The 24,947-nt window shown below is 44.4% G+C and overlaps 1 protein-coding gene and 1 long non-coding RNA gene across 2 annotated transcripts; one reads left to right on the top strand and one right to left on the bottom strand.

Moving 5' to 3' along the window:
* Positions 1 to 18,232: 18,232 nt before the first annotated feature.
* Positions 18,233 to 18,980, bottom strand: LOC109754528 (uncharacterized). The gene is made up of 3 exons (XR_002230732.4): positions 18,729 to 18,980; positions 18,567 to 18,640; positions 18,233 to 18,456 (listed from the first exon to the last, which is right to left on the bottom strand). It is a non-coding gene; the product is annotated as an uncharacterized lncRNA (long non-coding RNA).
* Positions 18,981 to 20,159: 1,179 nt separating this feature from the next.
* LOC109754555 (ras-related protein RABF1) lies at positions 20,160 to 24,180 on the top strand. The gene is made up of 8 exons (XM_045227943.2): positions 20,160 to 20,453; positions 20,860 to 20,933; positions 22,160 to 22,243; positions 22,342 to 22,436; positions 22,629 to 22,734; positions 23,124 to 23,213; positions 23,299 to 23,385; positions 23,847 to 24,180. The coding sequence occupies exons 1-8, from the start codon at positions 20,429 to 20,431 to the stop codon at positions 23,883 to 23,885; spliced, it is 600 nt and encodes a 199-aa protein (XP_045083878.1). The 5' UTR covers positions 20,160 to 20,428; the 3' UTR covers positions 23,886 to 24,180.
* Positions 24,181 to 24,947: the final 767 nt, after the last annotated feature.

The following is a 24,947-nucleotide window of genomic DNA, read 5'->3' as shown; positions in this document are numbered from 1 at the left end:
TGCAGTTGTTGCAGTGCATTATGAAATTTGAATCCTCCTGCTTTGGTGGCTAGAGAAGTCAATGGAAAAGGGGGAACCGACATTTCCTATTTGACGCGTACTGGATCAAATTGTCACTCATTCGCACAGAGCTATTTTGAGGGACTAGTAAGTATGCACGTGCAACGCACGTTTCAACTAAAATATGTTCTATTATGAAAAATAATAATCTTTTCATAACATAAACCTACTTCCTAAGAAGCTGAAATCTCATGCAAAAAGCATATAATTCCTAAGTCATATAAACGGCTGAAAGTATTTTGCTTTATGCATTGTGCAACAACTACCAAAGATAATTAAGTAATTGGTAGAAAATTAGCCCATCCAGAAAATTAAATTATGGCCTTGTGTATTTGCAATATGCCCAGTCCCCCGGCTAGCTAGTGCATCTCGGAAGCCAACGCCATCACGAACACCTCGTCCGCAACCATGGTGCCATATAGATGTTCATAATTGAGACAAAACTGTTTATCATACATCGCAGTCATGACCTCGTAAACTGAATAACTGACATAATTCACATGTTATTTATAGCCTAGAGTCAGCATTGAATCTAAACTGAACTAAATTTGAGGTATAATATTTATAATCAAGAGAAATATATCTTTAATCTTATTTTCTTCTAATTGTACATACGAATGGGCCACTGCCAATAAGAACTTGGGAAAAAAGATATGCAAGTGTGTGTGTGTGTGTGTATACAGGCAATGGAAATTAGTAGTTTCCACATAAGCTGATCAAATGACATAATTTTATCAAAGTTCTGAGATACAAGTTTGTGCATCTAAGAAACAAAACATTGCTAGTTCATTCAGTGAAGGTCCTGACCAATGTAGTTCATTTGTGGTCATTTAGTATTAATCCTTCGCAAGGTCCAAAGCAACGAAGGTATTTGCAACCTGTTGTTTCAAATAGCATGCTTCTCTTGTGAACTTTCACAATAAAGCACATACCTGATTTTTCATCGTTTGGAATTAGCAACATAGCATTGGGATTATAACTCAAATTGCTCTTAGTGAGAAACAATAAAATCCAATAGTAGCTAACATGACCATGATGCTCCTTAATGTGTATGAAACTGAAAAAAAAATGAAAATCTCCAAACCATTATGAACTCCTAATTTCAATATCATTATCATCTCGAGCTTAAATAGGCTATAATTACTGGTTTATTACTACATGGAAGGATAATAAATCTTATAATTTCATGAAAATATAAGTTGATAGTACTACGATAAAGGATCAAATTATTAATTTATGGAAGTACATTGCTGCACAAATAGACTGCCCTTAAGATTTATGTGGCCAAGAAAAATGAACAAGAGGTGCAATAAAAAAGAATCCATAAGTTGATGACACACACCTTCAAAAGTTTTTGCGTATATACAACACTACAGAAGTCCAATTTTTTGCTGAATGGACCAATCTATATAGCCGTTTAGCATTTTTTTTGAAACTATGATGATTTTTATAGCAAATTTGGAAACTATACGGCCTAATGCATAAAAATCGAAACTATGACCCCGTCGGCCTACTGTTGGCCGAAGAGGGACTTTTCGGCCTACCGTTGGCCGAAGTGGGCTCTTCAGCCTCCCGTTGGCCGAAGAGTGCTCAGCTGGGCCGAAGAGCACTTTTCGGCTTCCCGTTGGTCAAAAAGTGTCAGGGGCACAAAACGTAATTAAGATGGCCTCAAATGAAAAAGTTATCAACATGAAAAACCTTCGTATCGTTGAAACGGTTGATTTTGATATAAAAATCATCTTAATCCGACGTCGTATGCAACCTGTAGAGCCAAAACAAGGTCAGGGTAGAAGCTGCAGAGTTACTTCGGACAGACCGAATGGATGTGAAAAAATTTGTCACGGGACACCCGGTGCACTTGGTGAGACCATGTGGAATACAAAAAAGTACACAAGTTTGGTCACGTTCACTAGGTGAGACCGAACCAAACCACTCGGAGGCTCCGAAAAATTGCCAAAGATTTTTGGATAGATTTTTAGTCCTTTTATTGTACGGGAAGTCCAGCCGCCTCATAAATCGATGTGGGCATTGTTCGTCTGCACCGGGAAGACACATGCCGGCATTGAAGAAATGTCTCTATTGCGATGGCAGGAATTGCGACGAAAACTTTCGGCGGTGGCGTCATCCACCATGCAAAGTAGAGACAATGGTCACTTCTCAGGCCCGTCATCGTGCACCCTCAATGTCGGGGGTGATGCACACAAAAACGTCACCGTGTACCCTCGACGCTGGGGGTGATGCACCGTAACGCACGTCGAAGGAGACCCGGCCGGAAGCGCGGTACGCAAGCAGTCTTCCCGGTGCAGACGAACAATTTTTCGGATCAAAAATCCTAACTTTAACTCGGACAGGAATCTTTGATAATTTTTCGGATCCATTCGGAGCCTCCGAGTGGTTTGGTTCGGTCTCACAGAGTGAACGTGACCAAACTTGTGTACTCTCCTACATTCCACACGGTCTCACCGAGCGCACCAGGTGTCCCGTGACAAATTTTCTGACATCCATTTGGTCTGTCCGAAGTAACTCTACAGCTTCTGCCCCTGACCTTGTTTTGGCTCTATAGGTTGCATACGAGCTCGGATTAAGACGATTTTTATATCAAAATCAACTGTTTCGACGAGACGAAGATTTTTCATGTTGATAACTTTTTCATTTGAGGCCATCTTAATTACGTTTTGTGCCCCTGACACTTTTCGGCCAACGGGAAGCCGAAAAGTGCTCTTCGGCCCAGCCGGGCACTCTTCGGCCAATGGGAAGCTGAAGAGCCCACTTCGGCCGACGGTAGGCCGAAAAGTCCCTCTTCGGCCAACGGTAGGCCGAAAAGTCCCTCTTCGGCCAACAGAAGGCCGACGGGGTCATAGTTGATTTTTATGCATTAGGCCGTATAGTTTCCGAATTTGCTATAAAAATCATCATAGTTTCAAAAAAAAAAAATCGCCCGTTTAGCAATCTATAACTCAGCCGTTTCGTGGTCGGCGTCAGCCAGGATACAGGACACACGTGCTACATGGGCTCCGTACACACCCGGCAACCCCGCGTCGAGGACCTGCACACCCATCTCCATGGTGGTGGTCGGCTGAGCCACGCCGTCGTTGTCGAACCGCTGCAGGCCGATTAGCTGATAACTGAATCTAGTTTTCAAAATTGTTAACTGAATTAGGCCGTGTAGCTGTAGCATTTCACTTGCTACTTGTATATTTTCAGACTTGATAAATAATTTTGTGGACATAGCTAAGCCAAAATGCCCAAGCTTCATTCGAATTTTTAAATCCATGCCAACATGAGGCACCAAACCGGACAGTACACCTCTGCAATGGAAAAGTAATCATGAGCAAAAAACTTCTGCAAGTGCCATATTTCAGGCTAAGAGAGAAGTAAATGTGATTCTTACTAAAAGTTGTGAGACCTCATGAAAATAAGAAAGAAGTAGGAATACTTGGGACAGCTAAATAAAAAAGTGGCGCTACTTACGTATTGGAACCATGGTACTATGTGTTAGCATCTTCTTCCATCCCAATAGACAAAACACAACTGGCTGATTCTTCCTTCTATAAAGAGGAAAGTTTGATCAAGTTGAAATCAGTCTTCAAAATTCTGTCAGTTCTAGTGACCTAATCATGGGAAGATGGCATGAGAAAGGGAAAATTCAGACTTACGCACCAGATTGAGAAAGAGAGCAGGTCATCCTCACTCGGCTGCTTTTCAATGAATAAAGGGCAGAGGTTGATCAACTTTTCCATGAATAAAGGCCAGCTTTGTTGATCAAAAACCACGAGATACAATTTGGATCGTGAGGATGAACTAGCGACATGTGGCGTCCCAGCAAGTGGGGCGGCCCATTTAACCGTTAATGCTGTCTACAAAATTCCGAACCGACTCTGGTTTTCTTGGTTTTTTTTGTGGGTGGTTTTCTTGGTTTTAGGAAGCTTCTAGATGGTTCTTGTCTTGTTTTCCCCCCTTTCTCCTGTTATTTTCACTATACCATTTTTTGAGTATTTTGTTTTTTCCTTTCTGTTTCACTTTATTTTGTTCTATAACGCTTATTTTATTTTCCCCATAAAATTTTAAAAATTAAATCATAAATTTAAATAATATTCACATTTTAAAAATATTCATAAATTTAAAAAATGACCACTTTTTTAGAAGTATTCATGGCCTTTTTGAAAAATGTATTCGAAAAATCAAAATATGCTAAGAAAAGTTAAACAAAAATCATGTTTTTAATTTTATGATTTTTAAACCTTTCCTACTTTACTCCCTTTTTTACTCCCTCCATTTCATTTTACTCCTCGTCGTCCGGGAGCTCGAAGCGACCAGTAACCTGGGAGGTCATTGTATGGTGTTGTAGGATATCAAGAGGCGAAGCTCTTCTTTCATAGGCTGCAAGTTTATTCATGGATATAGGTCGATATGTATGGCTACTTTCCCCTCCAGATAATAATTTATGTACTCCTGTAAACATTGATACTCCTACTTTGCCGGATCCACGCGTGTGGATTATTTTTTACTCCCTTGTAGTCGAGGTTTTTAGGCTGTTTATCGTCTTGGCTTCGGCGGCGACGATGACGGCACTGAATAAAGATTCTTCGGATCCTTCCCTGACGAGGCCATCGGTCCTATGGTTGGGGATGGATTTGAAAACCAGTCTATTCAAGTAAGGATGGCGTGGCGGCGGCATCCTCATGGTGGACCTGTGTCCTCAGGCTCCGCCGTTGCGACGACGTTTGCTCCAGCGTCGGCGCGGAACTTGGGAGGTAGTCCAGGAGTGGATGCAGATTGTGGTCTACATCAACGACATCTGAAAGACGGAACATGTGCTGGCTTCATGGTTCGTGGATGGCAGGTATGGTTTCCTCCTTCGGCGTCTTAGTCATGGTGGGGTGTCAGATCTGGAGTTCGATGACGTGTCTGGGGTGTTGCCACGGTGTGATTCGTTCAACGACAATGGCTTCACTTTTGATGAGCCACCTTGAAGGTCCGTAAAGCTGTTTATCAGCGATGGAGCCACGTCGAGTTCGGGTGAGGAGGTAATCCGTCATTCTTTTCTTCGGTGGCTGCTGTGGTGGTGCCGGAGGCAGGTGACGAGCGTTGATGTCAAGCTCAGAGATGTTTTGCTATCTTTTCAATTTTGTCATGTCGGTCTTTACGTGAACTGTACTTTATTCTTTATGATATGAGTGAGACACGTATTACCATGCAAAAAAAGTAAGGCAGTGCTGTGATTCTTAAAAAAGGAGGAGGTCCCAGGAACCACCTCCTTAGTTTTTTTGGACCCAGATAACGCGCGCACGTTCGGTAGCACAGGAGGCCAGTCCGAACGACCCATTCGGAGTGGGAATTCCTCGAGCCGAACAAAATAGTTCGGACATGATCCCTTAACCCCTGAACAGGCGACCACGTGACCAAGCCCCCTCTCTCGGTCCACGCGACTTCTCCCCTCGACGGCTTCGTCAAACATCCAGCGAGATCCGATCCAGAAACGCCATGTGCCTCCCTCCTCCACCCCCGATCTTGTTGGGGAACGTAGCAGAAATTCAAAAATTTCTACGCATCACCAAGATCAATCTATGGAGTTTACTAGCAACGAGAGGAAGGAGTGCATCTACATACCCTTGTAGATCGCGAGCGGAAGCGTTCAAGAGAACGGGGTTGATGGAGTCGTACTCGTCGTGATCCAAATCACCGATGATTCTAGCGCCGAACGGACGGCACCTCCGCGTTCAACACACGTACGGAGCAGCGACGTCTCCTCCTTCTTGATCCAGCAAGGGGAAGGAGAGGTTGATGGAGATCCAGCAGCACGACGGCGTGGTGGTGGAAGTAGCGGGATTCCAACAGGGCTTCGCCAAGCGCTGCGGGAGGAGGGAGATGTGTCACGGGAGGGAGAGGGAGGCGCCAGGGCTTGGGGTTTGCTGCCCTCCCTTTCCCCACTATATATAGGGCCAAGGGAGAGGGGGGCGCGCAGCCTTGGCCTTTCCTCCAAGGAAGGGTGCGGCCAGGGAGGAGTCCATCCTCCCCAAGGCACCTAGGAGGTGCCTTCCCCCTTTAGGACTCTCCCTTTCCCTTATCTCTTGGCGCATGGGCCTCTTGGGGCTGGTGCCCTTGGCCCATATAGGCCAAGGCGCACACCCCTACAGCCCATGTGCCCCCCCGGGGCTGGTGGACCCCCTTGGTGGACCCCCAGACCCCTTTCGGCACTTCCGGTACAATACCGATAATGCGCGAAACTTTTCCGGCGACCAAAATAAGACTTCCCATATATAAATCTTTACCTCCGGACCATTCCGGAACTCCTCGTGACGTCTGGGATCTCATCCGGGACTCCGAACAACTTTCGGGTTATCGCATACTAATATCTCTACAACCCTAGCGTCACCGAACCTTAAGTGTGTAGACCCTACGGGTTCGGGAGACACGCAGACATGACCGAGACGACTCTCCGGTCAATAACCAACAGCGGGATCTGGATACCCATGTTGGCTCCCACATGCTCCTCGATGATCTCATCGGATGAACCACGATATCGAGGATTCAATCAATCCCGTATACAATTCCCTTTGTCTACCGGTATGGTACTTGCTCGAGATTCGATCGTCGGTATCCCGATACCTTGTTCAATCTCGTTACCGGCAAGTCTCTTTACTCGTTCCGTAACACATCATCCCGTGATCAACTCCTTGGTCACATTGTGCACATTATGATGATGTCCTACCGAGTGGGCCCAGAGATACCTCTCACGGAGTGACAAATCCCAGTCTCGATTCGTGCCAACCCAACAGACACTTTCGGAGATACCTGTAGTGCACCTTTATAGCCACCCAGTTACGTTGTGACGTTTGGTACACCCAAAGCATTCCTACGGTGTCTGGGAGTTGCACAATCTCATGGTCTAAGGAAATGATACTTCACATTAGAAAAGCTCTTAGCAAACGAACTACACGATCTTGTGCTAGGCTTAGGATTGGGTCTTGTCCATCACATCATTCTCCTAATGATGTGATCCCGTTATCAACGACATCCAATGTCCATGGTCAGGAAACCGTAACCATCTATTGATCAACGAGCTAGTCAACTAGAGGCTTACTAGGGACATGGTGTTGTCTATGTATCCACACATGTATCTGAGTTTCCTATTAATACAATTCTAGCATGGATAATAAACGATTATCATGAACAAGGAAATATAATAATAACCAATTTATTATTGCCTCTAGGGCATATTTCCAACAGTCTCCCACTTGCACTAGAGTCAATAATCTAGTTCACATCACCATGTGATTAACATTCACAGGTCACATCACCATGTGACCAACATCCAAAGAGTTTACTAGAGTCAACAATCTAGTTCACATCACTATGTGATTAACACTCAATGAGTTCTGGTTTGATCATGTTATGCCTGTGAGAGAGGTTATTAGTCAACGAGTCTGAACCTTTCAGATCCGTGTGTGCTTTACGAATATCTATGTCATCTTGTGGATGCTACCACGCGCTACTTGGAGCCATTTCAAATAACTGCTCTACTATACGAATCCGGTTTACTACTCAGAGTCATCCGGATTAGTGTCAAAGTTCGCATCGACGTAACCCTTTACGACGAACTCCTTTTCACCTCCATAATCGAGAAAATTCCTTAGTCCACTAGATACTAAGGATAAGTTCGACCGTTGTCACGTGATCCATTCCCGGATCACTATTGTACCCCTTGACCAACTCATGGCAAGGCACACTTCATGTGCGGTACACAGCATAGCATACTGTAGAGCCTACGTCTAAAGCATAGGGGACGACCTTCGTCCTTTCTCTCTCTTCTGCTGTGGCCAGGTCTTGAGTCTTACTCAATACTCACACCTTGTAACACAGCCAAGAACTCCTTCTTTGCTGATCTATTTTGAACTCTTTCAAAATCATGTCAAGGTGTGCGTTCTTTGAAAGTATCATCAGGCGTCTTGATCTATCTCTATAGATCTTGATGCCTAATATGTAAGCAGCTTTATCCAGGTCTTCCTTTGAAAAACTCCTTTCAAACAACCCTTTACGTTTTCCAGAAATTTTACATCATTTTGGATCAACAATATGTCATTCACATATACTTATCAGAAATGTTGTAGCGCTCCCACTCACTTTATTGTAAATACAAGTTTCTAACAAACTTTGTATAAACCCAAAAACTTTGATCACTCCATCAAAGCGTATATTCTGACTCCGAGATGCTTGCTCTAGTCCATGGAAGGATCGCTGGAGCTAGCATACCTTTTAGCATCCTTAGGATCGACAAAACCTTTCTGATTGTATCACATACAACCTTTCCTTAGGAAAACTGGTAGGGAAACTTGTTTTAACATCCATCTGCCAGATTTCATAAATGCAGCTAATGCTAACGTGATTCCGACGGACTTAAGCATCGCTACGGATGAGAAAATCTCATCGTAGTCAACTCCTTGAACTTGTGAAAATACTCTTTGCCACAAGTCGAGCTTCATAGACGGTAACATTACCGTCCACGTCCGTCTTCTTCTTAAAGATCCATTTATCTCAATGGCTTGCCGATCATCGGGCAAGTTCACCAAAGTCCATGCTTTGTTCTGATACATGGATCCTATCTCGGATTTCATGGCTTCTAACCATTTGTCGGAATATGGGCCCACCATCGCTTCTCCATAGCTCGTAGGTTCAGTATTGTCTAACAATATGATATCTAAGACAGGATTACCGTACCACTCAGGAGTAGTACATATCCTTGTCGACCTACAAGGTTTGGTAGTGACTTGATCCGAAGTTTCATGATCACTATCATAAGCTTCCACTTTAATTGGTGTAGGTGCCACAGGAACAACTTCCTGTGCCCTGCTACACTCTAGTTGAAGTGACGGTTCAATAACCTTATCAAGTCTTCACCATCCTCCCACTCAATTCTTTCGAGAGAAACTTTTCCTCGAGAAAGGACTCGTTTCTAGAAGCAATTACTTTTGCTTCTAGATCTGAAATAGGAGGTATACCCAACTGTTTTGGGTATTCTATGAAGATGCATTTATCCGCTTTGGGTTCGAGCTTATCAGCCTGAAACCTTTTCACATAAGCATCGCAGCCCCAAACTTTTAAGAAACGACAACTTAGGTTTCTCTAAACGGTGTCGTCTCAACAGAATTGCGTGGTGCCCTATTTAAAGTGAATGCGGTTGTCTCTAATGCCTAACCCATAAACGATTGTGGTACTTCGATAAGAGACATCATGGTATGCACCATATCCAATAGGGTGCAGTTATGATGTTCGGACACACCATCACACTATGGTGTTCCAGACGGTATTAATTGTGAAACACTTTCCACAATGTCTTAATTGTGTGTGCCAAACTCGTAACTCAGATATTCATCTCTATGATCATATCATAGACATTTTATCCTCTTGTCACGACGATCTTCAACTTCACTCTGAAATCACTTGAACCTTTCAATAATTCAGACTTGTGTTTCATTAAGTAAATACACTCAGCATCTACTCAAATCATCAGTGAAGTAAGAACATAATGATATCCACCGCGTGCCTCAGCACTCATTGGACTGCACACATCAAATGTATTACTTCCAACAAGTTGCTCTCTTGTTCCATCTTACTGAAAACGAGGCCTTTCAGTCATCTTGCCCATGTGGTATGATTTCCATGTCTCAAGTGATTCAAAATCAAGTGAGTCCAAACGATCCATCTGCATGGAGTTTCTTCATGCATATATACCAATAGACATGGTTCGCATGTCTCAATCTTTTTAAAAACGAGTGAGTCCAAAGATCCATCTACATGAAGCTTCTTCATGCGTTTTATACCAATATGACTCAAGTGGCAGTACCACAAGTATGTGGTACTATCATTACTATTTATATCTTTTGGCACGAACATGTGTATCACTGCGATCGAGATTCATTTTAGGTGCAAGACCATTGAAGGTATTATTCAAATAAACAGAGTAACCATTATTCTCCTTAAATGAATAACCTATTGCGATAAACATAATCCAATCATGCTCAACGCAAACACCAAATAACAATTATTTAGGTTTAACACCAATCTCGATGGTAGAGGGAGCATGCGACGCTTGATCACATCAACCTTGGAAACACTTCCAACACATATCGTCATCTCACCTTTAGCTAGTCTCCGTTTATTCCGCAGCTTTTATTTCGAGTTACTAACACTTAGTAACCGAACCGGTATCTAATACCCTGGTGCTGCTAGGAGTACTAGTAAAGTACACATTCATATAATGTATATCCAATATACTTCTGTCGACCTTGCCTGCCTTCTCATCTATCAAGTATCTAGGGTAGTTCTGCTTCAGTGACCGTTCCCCTCATTACAGAAGCACTTAGTCTCGGGTTTGGGTTCAACCTTGGGATTCTTCACTAGAGCAGCAAATGATTTGCTGTTTCATGAAGTATCCCTTTTGCCCTTGCCCTTCTAGAAACTAGTGGTTTTACTAACCATCAACAATTGATGCTCCTTCTTGATTTCTACTTTCGGGGTGTCAAACATCGCGAGTTGCTCAAGGATCATCATGTCTATCCCTGATATGTTATAGTTCATCACGAAGCTCTAATAGCTTGGTGGTAGTGACTATGGAGAACCATCACTATCTCGACTGGAAGATTAACTCCCACTCGATTCAAGCGATTGTGGCACTCAGACAATCTGAGCACATGCTCAACGATTGAGGTTTTCTCCCTTAGTCTGCAGGCTTAAGAAACTTGTCAGAGGTCTCATACCTCTTGACATGGGCACTAGTCTGAAATCCCAATTTCAGTCTTCGGAACATCTCATATGTTCTGCGACGTTTCAAAAAACGTCTTTGGTGCCACAATTCTAAACCGTTAGCATTACGCACTGAACTATCACGTAGTCATCAAAACGCGTATGTCAGATGTTTCGCAACATCTACAGACGACGCTGAGGTTCAGCACACCGAGCGGTGCATTAAGGACATAAGCCTTCTGTGCAGCAATGAGGACAATCCTCAGTTTACGGACCCAGTCCGCATAATTGCTACTATCAACTTTCAACTAAATTTTCTCTAGGAACATATCTTAGTAAAACTAAAGCGTAAGCTACGACATTATTTGCAAAGACCTTTTGACTATGTTCATGATAATTAAGTTCATCTGATTATTTAATGAACTCCCACTTAGATAGACATCCCTCTAGTCATCTAAGTGATACATGATCCGAATCGACTAGGCCGTGTCCGATCATCACGTGAGACGGACTAGTCATCATCGGTGAACATCTCCATGTTGATCGTATCTACTATACGACTCATGTTCGACCTTTCGGTCTCTTGTGTTCCGAGGCCATGTCTGTACATGCTAGGCTCGTCAAGTCAACCTAAGTGTTTTGCTTGTGTTCCAAGGCCATGTCTGTACATGCTAGGCTCGTCAACACCCGTTGTATGCGAACATTAGAATCTATCACACCCGATCATCACGTGGTGCTTCGAAACAACGAACCTTCGCAACGGTGCACAGTTAGGGGGAACACATCTCTTGAAATTTTAGTGAGGGATCATCTTATTTACGCTACCGTCGTTCTAAGCAAATAAGATGTAAACATGACAAACATCACATGCAAATCATAAAGTGACATGATATGGCCAATATCATCTTGCGCCTTTGATCTCCATCTTCGAGGCGCGGCATGATCACTTTCGTCACCGGCATGACACCATGATCTCCATCATCGTGTCTTCATGAAGTTGTCTCGCCAACTATTACTTCTACTACTATGGCTAACGGTTAGCAATAAAGTAAAGTAATTACATGGCGTTTTCATTGACACGCAGGTCATACAATAAATTAAGACAACTCCTATGGCTCCTGCCGGTTGTCATACTCATCGACATGCAAGTCGTGATTCCTATTACAAGAACATGATCAATCTCATACATCACATATATCATTCATCACATCCTTTTGGCCATATCACATCACATAGCATACCATGCAAAAACAAGTTAGACGTCCTCTAATTGTTGTTGCATGTTTTACATGGCTGCTATGGGATTCTAGCAAGAACGTTTCTTACCTACGCAAAAGCCACAACGTGATATGCCAATTTCTATTTACCCTTCATAAGGACCCTTTTCATCGAATCCGATCCGACTAAAGTGGGAGAGACAGACACCCGCTAGCCACCTTATGCAACTAGTGCATGTCAGTCGGTGGAACCTGTCTCACATAAGAGTACGTGTAAGGTCGGTCCGGGTCGCTTCATCCCACGATGCCGCCGAATCAAGATAAGACTAGTAACGGCAAGTAAATTGACAAAATCGACGCCCACAACTACTTTGTGTTCTACTCGTGCATAGAAACTACGCATAGACCTAGCTCATGATGCCACTGTTGGGGAACGTAGCAGAAATTCAAAATTTTCTACGCATCACCAAGATCAATCTATGGAGTTTACTAGCAACGAAAGGGAAGGAGTGCATCTACATACCCTTGTAGATCGCGAGCGGAAGCGTTCAAGAGAACGGGGTTGATGGAGTCGTACTCGTCGTGATCCAAATCACCGATGATTCTAGCGCCGAACGGACGGCACCTCCGCGTTCAACACACGTACGGAGCAGCGACGTCTCCTCCTTCTTGATCCAGCAAGGGGGAGGAGAGGTTGATGGAGATCCAGCAGCACGACGGCGTGGTGGTGGAAGTAGCGGGATTCCAACAGGACTTCGCCAAGCGCTGCGGGAGGAGAGAGATGTGTCACGGGAGGGAGAGGGAGGCGCCAGGGCTTGGGGTTTGCTGCCCTCCCTTTCCCCACTATATATAGGGCCAAGGGAGAGGGGGGGGGGGCGCAGCCTTGGCCCTTCCTCCAAGGAAGGGTGCGGCCAGGGAGGAGTCCATCCTCCCCAAGGCACCTAGGAGGTGCCTTCCCCCTTTAGGACTCTCCCTTTCCCTTATCTCTTGGCGCATGGGCCTCTTGGGGCTGGTGCCCTTGGCCCATATAGGCCAAGGCGCACACCCCTACAGCCCATGTGGCCCCCCGGGGCTGATGGACCCCCGGACCCTTTCGGCACTCCCGGTACAATACCGATAATGCGCGAAACTTTTCCGGCGACCAAAATAAGACTTCCCATATATAAATCTTTACCTCCGGACCATTCCGAAACTCCTCGTGACGTCCGGGATCTCATCCGGGACTCCGAACAACTTTCGGGTTACCGCATACTAATATCTCTACAACCCTACCGTCACCGAACCTTAAGTGTGTAGACCCTACGGGTTCGGGAGACACGCAGACATGACCGAGACGACTCTCCGGTCAATAACCAACAGCGGGATCTGGATACCCATGTTGGCTCCCACATGCTCCTCGATGATCTCATCGGATGAACCACGATGTCGAGGATTCAATCAATCCCGTATACAATTCCCTTTGTCTACCGGTATGGTACTTGCCCGAGATTCGATCGTCGGTATCCCGATACCTTGTTCAATATCGTTACCGGCAAGTCTCTTTACTTGTTCCGTAACACATCATCCCGTGATCAACTCCTTGGTCACATTATGCACATTATGATGATGTCCTACCGAGTGGGCCCAGAGATACCTCTCCGTTTACACGGAGTGACAAATCCCAGTCTCGATTCGTGCCAACCCAACAGACACTTTCGGAGATACCTGTAGTGCACCTTTATAGCCACCCAGTTACGTTGTGACGTTTGGTACACCCAAAGCATTCCTACGATGTCCGGGAGTTGCACAATCTCATGATCTAAGGAAATGATACTTCACATTAGAAAAGCTCTTAGCAAACGAACTACACGATCTTGTGCTAGGCTTAGGATTGGGTCTTGTCCATCACATCATGATCCCGTTATCAACGACATCCAATGTCCATGATCAGGAAACCGTAACCATCTATTGATCAACGAGCTAGTCAACTAGAGGCTTACTAGGGACATGGTGTTGTCTATGTATCCACACATGTATCTGAGTTTCCTATCAATACAATTCTAGCATGGATAATAAACGATTATCATGAACAAGGAAATATAATAATAACCAATTTATTATTGCCTCTAGGGCATATTTCCAACAGATCTTCCCCTCCATCCCCTCCATTGAAATCCATGGAAGTTGCTATGGAAAGATTTGAGGAACCCTACAGAAGCTGAGCTAATTCAAGTGAAATCAGGTGAATTTTTGCATGCCCCATGCTGCCTCCCCAACCCTCCTCCCCTTTCCCCCTATCTAACCTAGCCATTGTTGCCATCTGAGTGGTATTGTTTGTGCCTAGAAGAAGCTATGAGCAGTATCACCGAAAATTCGTTTCTGAGCCCGGGCTCAGATGCACTCGCTATCCTGACCATCGCTAGTTCTCAAGATCGCTGCAGTTCCCCGTATTTGTTTCTCGTATCTCACGTGTATTTGGGTAGAGAATCGAACCGGCCCTCCGCATTTAATTCTGTAAGGTGACTAGAGGGTCGTCCCGGTTCATGTAAAGCGGCCAACGGTCCTGCTGCTTTTCCTGGGCTGTGCTGGACTGGCGTTGTCGATGGGATTCTACTTGTTTCCTCCAGGTCTGGCACCCCACTCCATTTCTCGTCCGATGCCCGCCTCAGATCCATTTCTTCCACCGCAGCTCAGCACCAACAGCTACTCCCTCTCATCCTCTCATCCCGTGCTTTTCGTGCAGTGACGAAGTGGTCAGGCTCATAGCCTGTAACATTCAGTTCACTTTCAGACTACGCACCAGGAACCAAAACATATTGTGGAAACGAACCTACCAACACCCAACCAGCCGTTCAACATTTGCAGCAGCACTTTTACGATCAGAAAGTGAACTGTAAAAGTGCTGAACAATCGACAACGGTGACAAAAGGATGCGGGGAGATACGAGTCTCCGTGCTGGTAAAAATTTAAGACATAACTGAAATCTGCAACTGGGTGACTAATGTAGCTACAAACTACTTACAAAGCACGGAGACTCGCACCTCCCCGCATCCTTTTTGTTACTGCTAACTTTGTGTATCTGTCCGTCAAGTCAAAGACTGAAGGCTTCAGGGTTGACCTTCCCCGTCAACTCTATAGTTTGAGCCGGCTAGGTACAGCCAGAACCTGCACCTGCTCCAGGTTGAAACAAGCGAGCAATCAGCCAATCGTTGAAGAACAACACAAGGATAATCGTTCCGATGGAGATTTTCACATGCCAATCGTTGAAGAGCTGTCGTCTGCCATGGCTCTCCGGTGATGTCAGTCCGCCGCCGACGACATCCAAACCTGCTATGTCTACTCGGTTTTGGAAGACCCAGAGATCTCGCACGTCCACAAGAGATATTAGTTTGCTCCCACCCACTATATAATCGTCAAAATCTACCGGCATCTCCTACAATTATGCGCCACGGCTCACAACTCCAACCGACCTGTCCCTGAGCCATGGCTCAGATGGAAAAGCCGCCGGACGCGCTCACGTGCACTACCGAACAGGCGTCCTGACTACGCAAATGGCCCACCGTACTGCACTGTACCATCCAGTATACTGGATGTATCTAATTTCCCGACAGACAGGTTTTGGCATGCCAGTAGGATTTTCTAGCATCCCGGTGCACCACTCAACGCCTAAGATTTCAGGTTCAGCTGGACCTGGGCACCAAAACGCCCTGTCCCAGTATCACATAGATGGCAAAGAACACAGAAAACTAACACACATGGCAACTTAGCCGCATGAAAAGAGAACCTGTTCTTGCCATGAAGTTTGTGTTTCCGTTCTTGCCATGTGTTTTGTGCTGATCTTGCCATGCTCCGATCTGTTTGTGAAAAAAGAACAAAAAAAAAGTGTGGTAGTTTGATGAATTATGCATTCTTGCCATCCCCTATAGTTTGCCATCTATATGATAGTTCTTACCATCTAATTGTTGCTACTGACGACGCTTCCAGATCTGTTTTTTGAAACTTTTGAAGAGATGGAGCTAGTGTAGCAAAAGGATTTATGTAGATGATGTGTGGGGTTTGAGAAAATTGCCAACCTTGTTAAAGGTATATTGCCATGAGTCTATGAAACAGGATCCGAAAGTGTCGAAATGGGGGGAAGCTGCCAACCCCATTGTTGCCATGTACTCCCTCCGTCCCAAAATTCTTGTCTTAGATTTATCTAGATACGGATGTATCTAATACTAAAATGTGACTTGATACATCCGTATTTAGACAAATCTAAGACAAGAATTTTGGGACGGAGGGAGTATGTGACATTGTTCTTGCCATCTAAAAACTGCTACTGATGACAAATGCATGTATGTTTCCCATTTGTAGACCATGAGGGGGCTAGTGTAGCAAAGGTATATATTTAGTTGTCGTGTGGGTTTGTAGAAAAAATGACAGCCATGTTAAAGTGATGTTCCCATGTGTTTATGAAAACAAAAATCCAAAAAAGGTTAGAAGTGAAGAGAAGTTGCCATCCTCAATTATTGCCATGTACATGACAAAGTTCTTGCCATGTGAACCCTTATGTTGTTGACATATGCTTGTGTGTTATCGGGGTCCTTTACTTAAGACGGACGTCGATAAGGACCGAACATTCGGTCTGGGGGCCTCCCAGACCAAACGAGGAGTTCGGTGCGACAGGCAGCCCCCTACGAACGAAATCATTCGGGGGGAGAGGCCTCCCAGCCCGAACGCTCCTTCCCATCGCCCCTACAGGCCTTTTTTCTGTACAAAAAAGCCCACAAGAACGAAAAAGCCCTATTTTTGCTGTGACAAAATAGACATTGTCCGTTTGCACGACAAAAATGCCATGATCTTTTGCCATGCTATGAAAAAAGTTGACATGCTCATGGGTCCAGAATGTAAGTCACTAAAAACAGTATGGGAAATCTACTAAAAAGTTGTTCAACAATTCACCATGTTCTGCACAAAAAATGTATGTTATGTTATACTCAAAATTACCATCTTTCAACATTTCTCTACAAAATATGCCATGTTCCCATGGCATCTAGCAGATGTTCATCTAGAGATTTATTTCATGCATCAGCTTATATTAGAAGTAAAAAATGCCATGGCAAAAATAGAGTAAAAATTGCCATGGCAAAGAAAGTAAAAATTGCCGTGCCATTAAAAGTAAAAATTGCCATGGCAAGAATGGTTTAATTGTTGCCACGGCAAAAATGTAGTACTTTTGCCATGGAAATAAATTAAAAAATGCCATGGGCTACACAAATATATTTAAGATGCTACATAGGAAAATTTGCCATGTTGTATAAAATGTAAATTTTCCATAATATTCAAATTAAAATTGCCATGCACCTAACAATAAATTTGCCATGGCAACTAAAAATAAAATTTGCAATGGCAACTTAAACTAAAAATTTCCATGGCAACTTACACTAAAGTTTGCTGCGTGAATAAAAGTATTTTTGCCATGGCAAAAATGGAGTAAAATTTGCCAAAAAAGGGCATGACAGAAGATGTGGATGTTCTTAACAATTACTAAATTTGCCATGATCTACCAAAAAATAATTTGCCATGGTCGAAAAAGGACTTAAAATTTGCCATGGTCAATTAATAAAACTTGCCATGGTCAATAAATTAAATTCGCCATGGTCAATTACTAAACTTGCCATGGTCGGACTTAAAATTTGCCACGGCCGATTAACAAAACTTGCCATGGTCAATAAACTAAATTTGTCATGGTCGAAAAAGAAATTAAAAATTTGCCATGGTCAATTAATAAAAACTTGCCATGGTCAATTAATAAAACGTGTCATGGTCAATAAACTAAATTTGCCTCCCTCGCACGGTCGTCTGAATCGGTGCAGCCCATCACACCTGCCCATCGCCATGTGGTTATTACGAAGATTGAAATATACAAATTTGCCATGTTGTGGAAACATAATGTGTAAGCAGTGGCGGAGCGTGAACCAAATATCAGGAGGGGCCAAAACGAGTGAATGACATAGAAAAGACTAGGGTGATCAGACATGCCGGATGATTAGTAGAGCGATTAGTAAAAATATAAGCATATTGTGTAAATTTTCCCCTAGCAAGGGGGGGCCAAGGCCCGGTATTGTCCCCGCTACGCTCCACCACTGTGTGTAACTGAATTTGCCATACAAATTATATATAAATTTGCCAAGTTATGAATGGATTCGATGAACTTCCTACAGAATAATGCATAGTTCCCATGCCCATCATTTTACTGAATAAAAAACTGATGGCGACTTTATTAAAAAGTATTTTTGCCATGGCAATTAACATTACCAGTGCATACAGTTCCAGCATCAATTTGGTATGTCAAAAAAACTGATGGTAACTTAATATGCTCTTCACTCTAAAATTTCTCCCTGATATGAAGTAGCCATATCATCTGAATATAAATTGCCATCTGCTAACTGAATATAAATTTCTCCCACGTTTGCTGGAAAAGTTTAGGTTTACAAAAAACGATGAATCAGCCATGGTTCATATCACAAAAAGCATGCTCTATTTTCTTCAGAAACATGACAGTTTGTGTTGCTCTGTTCTTACCTGAATGCCCCTCCTGTCCAGGGTCTTCTTGAGCTCGTCCAGCATGCCCCTCCTGACGATGCTGCTGATGGCTGCTGCGTCCAGATAGAACAAGTTTCAGACATGCTCTGCTTGAGATGCTCACGTGTGGGCAAAATTTCACACCAAGTTGCTGTAACTTACCACCCATGTCAAGGACGATGTACTGCACGCCGGTCTTGCCCTTGGCACTGGTCCGTTCGTGGTGATCCTCTCGCGCGTGTTACCGGAGTTGGCGAAGTAGATGGGCGAGTCCCCCCGTTCTTTCGTCGAAGCGCCGAATCTGAAGGCTCGGCGGCCAGGAAATGGCACAACGGCTCACTGCATTCACAAAAGCAGAGTGATATACTTCCTGCTGGCTTCCTCACTGAGAATCTGCAACCCCACAAAATATGAGTCACACACAGTATATGCTTTTTAGTCAAAAAATGCAGAATTAGCAGAGCACGTTATTTCACTGGAGCCATGGCCGGAGCTGATCAACGAGACTACGAACACGGTCGTAGCAGGCATCTTCCTTTATAACAGCAATGAGATTAGACTTGAAGAAAATATCAGATGCAGCAAACAGCCTCACAGTGCAGTGCAACAAAAACTTGCCATGAAGACTTGAACTGTGTGTCCTCCTACGGCTGGGACGAGGGGAGGAGGCCTCGCCGCGCCAACGCAGGATCCGGAGCGCCACCCAGCGAGCCTGCTGGTGGTGGGTTGCTGCTCGCCGAACTCTCCGGAGAGCGTGCTGGTGGTGAGCCTCCGCCTCTCCCCTGCACGCCGCCCTTCTCCATCGAGCCTGCTGCTGCTCGCCGCACTCCCCGACGAGCGTGCTGGTGCTGACACTGAGCTCGTCCGGCGAGCATCTGCCTCTCCCCCGCCTTCGGCCCGATTTCGGCCAGATCCGGCCCCTGCACCACCGGTGAAACTTCTCCCCGTCGCCGCCCGCCTCGTCACCGACGCATGCCCGCCTCGTCGCCGGCGCTTGGTCACTTCTCTCTTCTGTCCCGCAGCGAGGAGAGTGGGTGGGGGCGGTGGAGGGAGAGGGAAATGAATAGAGTAGTGGGCACGCGTGTGCGCGGAGGAAAAGGTTCGCGGCGGCCCTTGATTTTCCCGAACGAAAAAAATAAATGACGTGGCAATTCTGACGTGCTTTAAGATTTGTGTTGAAATCCTGCGGTGGAAAGGGCGTTCGGGACGAGACTCTAGAACATGGCACGTTCGGGAGTTATTGATTCCTTTTTTTTGGGTACCTGCCTCCTTAGCTGTTCTAGCAAAAAATATCTGCTAATTGGGCCTTGCAAGCCCACAGTTTTATTTTTGTGTCTAGAGTTTGGAGCGCTGCTTAGGCCTTGTACAATGAGAGATACTTAGAGAGGTGCTTAGAAAAATAAACCGATTTTTTTAAGCACCGATGCCTATTTCTACAGAAGTGACGCTTAGTTAAGCGTCTATCCTGTGCAAATAAACACCGGTGCTTAAAGAAAACCTGATTTATTTCTCTAAACACATCCCCTAAGCACCTCCACAAGGCCCGGCCCGGTAACCCAGTCCAGCATAATAAATTTCAGATCACTTGGATTTCGCACGGCGTGAGACTGACAGACGTAGCCCGGGTGGGCAAAACGACTCGTCACCCCCGCCTCTCTTTCCCCAAGCAGCAAAGCATCGCGTGCGACACGGGCACGACGACAGACAGAGCCTTCGACCGGACCAACAAACGAACTGTGCCCGCGACTGCGAGCGAGCGAGCGAACCGAGGAGGACAGCGCAACCGCCGGATCGATCCGTCCCCCCGCCGATCGCCACCGTTCCCCGGAGACTCCGCACGAACCCGGCCGAAGGCGCCGGCCATGGGCTGCTCCTCCTCCGTGCCAGGTCGGTTCCCCTCTCCCGCGCCCCCCCCCCCCCCCCCCCCCCCCCCCCCCCCTTCCGGATGGAAGTCGCCGCGCACCCTTTGATGCGGGTGCTGTGGTCGCCGGAGTTTAGGTTAGAGGATCCGTGATGTTCTGTGGGGGGTTTAATTTGGACCCCGATTAGTGCCCCAGGCCACGGCGTCTGTCGTTCGGCCACGCATTTTCTTAATTTCTAGGGTTTGGAGCGTTGCTTAGTGGTAGATTTGTATGAGTGATTCCTTGGAACGGCGTGTCTGCGTGCTATTCCCAGACTTTGTGTGTGGATGTGTACGAGTCGGGAGCGGGGTAGCTTGCATCCGGGGCAGAAGAATTAGGCACTTGCCCACTTTAGCGTCATGTCTTAACACACAACTATTTTTGTCTTGCAGCTAGAAGCACCGGAGGGCTGAACAATATCAACGGCAGCTCTTCTGCTGCTGATTCAAATGACTTGCGCGCCAAGGTACTTTTTCTATCCTTTGGGCTGCTTTTATTCACGTTGCTTGTGGTATCGGCACAAGCAATTGTGACTGTAGTTTCACATTCGTATGACATTACAGCCAACATTTGATACCCACTGCACGGTTATATAGACAGGATGGCCTCTGACCAGATTCAGATATACGAAATCCCGGAAACAACATTCCAAACATAGCTAGTATTTTTTTCCCCTACAATCTTGAGACCTGGGTAATTTCCTCTGGGTGTAGTGTATAGTCATATGTACTCCTACTATACATCCCTTCAGTAAAATACATTAGAAATATGTTAATTACGGCTGTATTGTCTACTTGTATGTACTGTAATATCTATATTTTCTGGCATATGTGTGAAACCAGAAATCATTTTGTTGTGGAGAAGCTCTGTGGTACAAGGTTGGAATTATGCGATTGCTCAACTCAATATTTGAAATGTAGGATAACTGGGGTCATACTGTACCGATTTGGTTATTTCTGTGCCTAATCAAATAAAAAGCTTTCAACTGCTTCATCTGACTGCTCTATCTAATTCACAATTAATGTGGTATAACGCACATACCAGGGTACCACTATGCTGAGTAGCACTGATCCCCATTGTAGCAGTATATATGCATACATTTAGCTTGTTTCCGCGTGGATGCTTTTTAAAAATAGGCATAGTCCAGGATCAAGGTGCCGCATTGCGCTTGTTTGCATGTTCTGTGCAATCAATATTCCACATGAGATGTTAGCCATACCAGTTGTTGCATTTACATGTTTTGGCAACCTTCAAAGGGTCACATTGCGTGAAACATTTTCTCATCTTACGCAAAATATGTCACAGTGGCCTTGTTGTTTGGAGAGACTCCTATTTTGTTCATTCTGCGAATGTGATTCTCTCTTGATAGTGTGCTGATATAACAGAAGCAGAAATATTTCTGTACCAGAATACCAAAAGAACAACAAACCTGAAACTAGCAAACCTAATCAAGAGAGCAAAAACTTGAGCCAAAAAGAAGAAGAAATGAACTAGAAAGTTATCAAACTCGCTAGTTGCTTGGACGGTTGGAACGTAGGTTCTGCTTGACATATTTATGCATATGGATGATTGCACACTCTCTTTATGTCAATCAACCCATTTATTGCATCGTCGTCCCTGCTGAACACATTTTACCGCGTCAAATGATAATTAGTGACTCTGTTTGATGTTTCCATTGTCTTCATGTTGCAGTTGGTATTGCTCGGAGATTCTGGTGTTGGAAAAAGCTGCATCGTTCTTCGGTTTGTCCGCGGTCAGTTCGATCCAACTTCCAAGGTGTGACTGAGCTGCAGATGAAAATGTTACTTTCACCTTCGATGCAATTCCCTCGCTCCATAAGCTCCATTGTTTAAGTTATTTGTAAATAATTTTAGGTAACTGTTGGTGCATCATTTTTATCACAAACATTGGCGTTGGAGGATTCGACAATAGTGAAGTTTGAAATCTGGGATACTGCTGGACAAGAGAGGTACATATCTGGTGCTTTAGTTATCCTATATAATGTTAGGTAATAACATGTTGTTGATGAAGTGAAAAGCATTGTTTATGTTTTCTCCACAGGCTTAGTAATATTTCACATGAATTTTTTACTTGGTTGCACCCCATGCATTTCTTTTTCAACCAATAAATCAGGACTCATGTGGGAACTTTTCAATTTCAGATATGCTGCCTTGGCACCTCTTTACTACAGAGGAGCTGCTGCTGCGGTTGTTGTCTATGACATAACTAGTCCAGAATCATTCAAGAAAGCACAATATTGGGTGAAGGTAAACTATGCTAAGTCTCTTTATTCTGATGTTTTGTGGATCGGTTTTGTTGTTCTTTCCTTCAGTGCTGGATTTGTATATGTGCTCAAAACTCTACTGTAGTGAAGGTCTGTATTGTACTGTAAGACTGCTGATAGACTAGAAGTATATTGGAGATTACCATCCACTATTTGAAGAACTACGACTTAACAACATTGCAAATGAGCATAATCGAAGCGCTTTTGATTTACTTCTGCGCACACCTGACAAATATTATTATCAACTTATTTTGTTGATTATAATAGATTATCATAGAGTTGTGAATTCAGTTATGCTTCCCACTGTTTCTTTTTTGTTTGAGATTGAATTGTTTGTATTCATAATTTCCTTTTCTATTTTGTACCCTGCAGGAACTTCAAAAACATGGTAGTCCTGGTATTGTCATGGTTTTGGTTGGTAATAAAGCTGATCTACATGAAAGTCGAAGTGTACCTTCTCAGGTACTGTTTTACACTTAACAGTGAAGTTGGGATAAATACTTAATGTGCTGTAAAATTATCTGATGATGCTGTACACTTTCTGAAGGAGGCACAAGAGTATGCAGAGAAGAACAGCATGTTATTCATGGAGACGTCAGCAAAAACATCTGATAATATAAATCAAGTATTTGAGGTATGCCCTCTGAGGAGGCTATTTGGTTTCACGTAATGCAGAAGATGAAAAGAAACGAGTAAAGCTAGCACATAACAAACCCTACTGATAATTGCTAGTGGTATTCTAGCAAAATAATCAAGCTAGCAACATTACAAACCCTACTGATAATTGCTAGTGGTATTCTAGCAAAATAATCAAGCTAGCAACATTACAAACCCTTGAATTCCTTGAATTTTTGAAGTTTCTTGTGAAACAAATCATTATCAATCATCAAATGGAAAGAAACTGCATCAGATCATCAATGTCAATCCATGACCATCTCATTTTGATATGCTCGTTCTCAGTTGAATTTTCGCAAACAGTATGACGTACATATTTTTTCCAAATGATTCCCTTGTGTTAACTTTTCATTAAGCTTCATATGTGTACTTAATTTTTGTCGTCAACACACACCTAATAATACTTTGTTCATGGGACAGGAAATTGCGAAGAGGTTGCCCAAGCCAACGGCGTCCTGATAAATAAATAGCTCTCGTGTACTATATTGAGATGGAGTGACACGCTTACAAGTCTGTACCATGTAATGCATGTAAATGCCCGAGGTTAAACTGGGCATTTGATTGGAAATCGAGGATAATGTAAAGCTAGCTTATATTTCATTGTGTTAAAGTGCAAGTATTGCGCAAATAAATGGTGTTAACTGTGGATAGATCTTTGTCTGGTTTATGATCTGGAGATGGTCCATAGCCGGCCTAGCTGTGAAGTTGCTGCCCATTACTCCAGTATAATTATATTTAGTAGATCAACCAAGCATATCCATATTTGTTTTTCTTGTGTATCAGTACATGTTATGGTTGCCTCAGGCACGCATGATTACACGAAAAGATGATTTCTAAGTGTAACAAAATCACAAGGGTTTGCATACAAGACGAGCCCAACAACAACAGAGTGTGCCGTTTCATAGGATTTTTTTCAGAGCAACTATCTTGCTGTCTACAGGTTGGATCGATTAGTAGGTAATACAAAATATCTTTTGGTGTGTACGGTCCAATGATGATCGGGGCATTTGGGCTCACAAGAATCAATCAAGAGACGAAGAGCACAAAATAAAATCCGTTGCGCGTGCAATTTCCTCAACAATCTTACTGAAACCTGCAAATCAGTCGTATACCATCTCCAGTGTGAGTCGCGTGTCTGAAGAACATAATAATAAAGAGAAGAATCAGAATCCGATTCCACCAACAAGGCCGGCCGGCCGGATCTCCTCTAGTCCTTGTAGTAGAAGAGAAGGTATCCTGGATAGTCCTGGCCATGGGAAGCCCGGACCGGCCGGCCCGACGCTGCTCCCGGCCGGGCTCAGGCCTAGATTTTGAGCCTGATGGCCGGGCCGGGCCGGGCTTAGGCCCATCGTTTTTGTGCTTTTCTAAAGAGGCCCAGCCCGAGGCCTGAGGCCCGGCGGGCTTTTACGCGTTCGGGCAGGGCTTGGGCCCAAAAACCAGGCCCGATGGCCGGCCCGGGCCGGGCCCGGGCCTAGGTTTTTTGCCTCGTGCTTGGCTAGGCCCGGCCCGAAGCCCGGTCCG

The sequence above is a fragment of the Aegilops tauschii genome, chromosome 4 (genome assembly GCF_002575655.3).
Source record: "Aegilops tauschii subsp. strangulata cultivar AL8/78 chromosome 4, Aet v6.0, whole genome shotgun sequence".
Taxonomy (NCBI): domain Eukaryota; kingdom Viridiplantae; phylum Streptophyta; class Magnoliopsida; order Poales; family Poaceae; genus Aegilops; species Aegilops tauschii.
This window is presented reverse-complemented; position numbering and strand designations above follow the sequence as displayed.

Excerpts from the sequence above, each read along its gene's own strand:
- LOC109754555 (XM_045227943.2), top strand. The coding sequence starts at position 20,429 with ATGGGCTGCTCCTCCTCCGTGCCAG. Across the intron at positions 20,454-20,859 it reads CTGCTCCTCCTCCGTGCCAG|CTAGAAGCACCGGAGGGCTG; the intron begins GTCGGTTCCCCT and ends TTTGTCTTGCAG. Across the intron at positions 22,735-23,123 it reads AAGCACAATATTGGGTGAAG|GAACTTCAAAAACATGGTAG; the intron begins GTAAACTATGCT and ends TGTACCCTGCAG.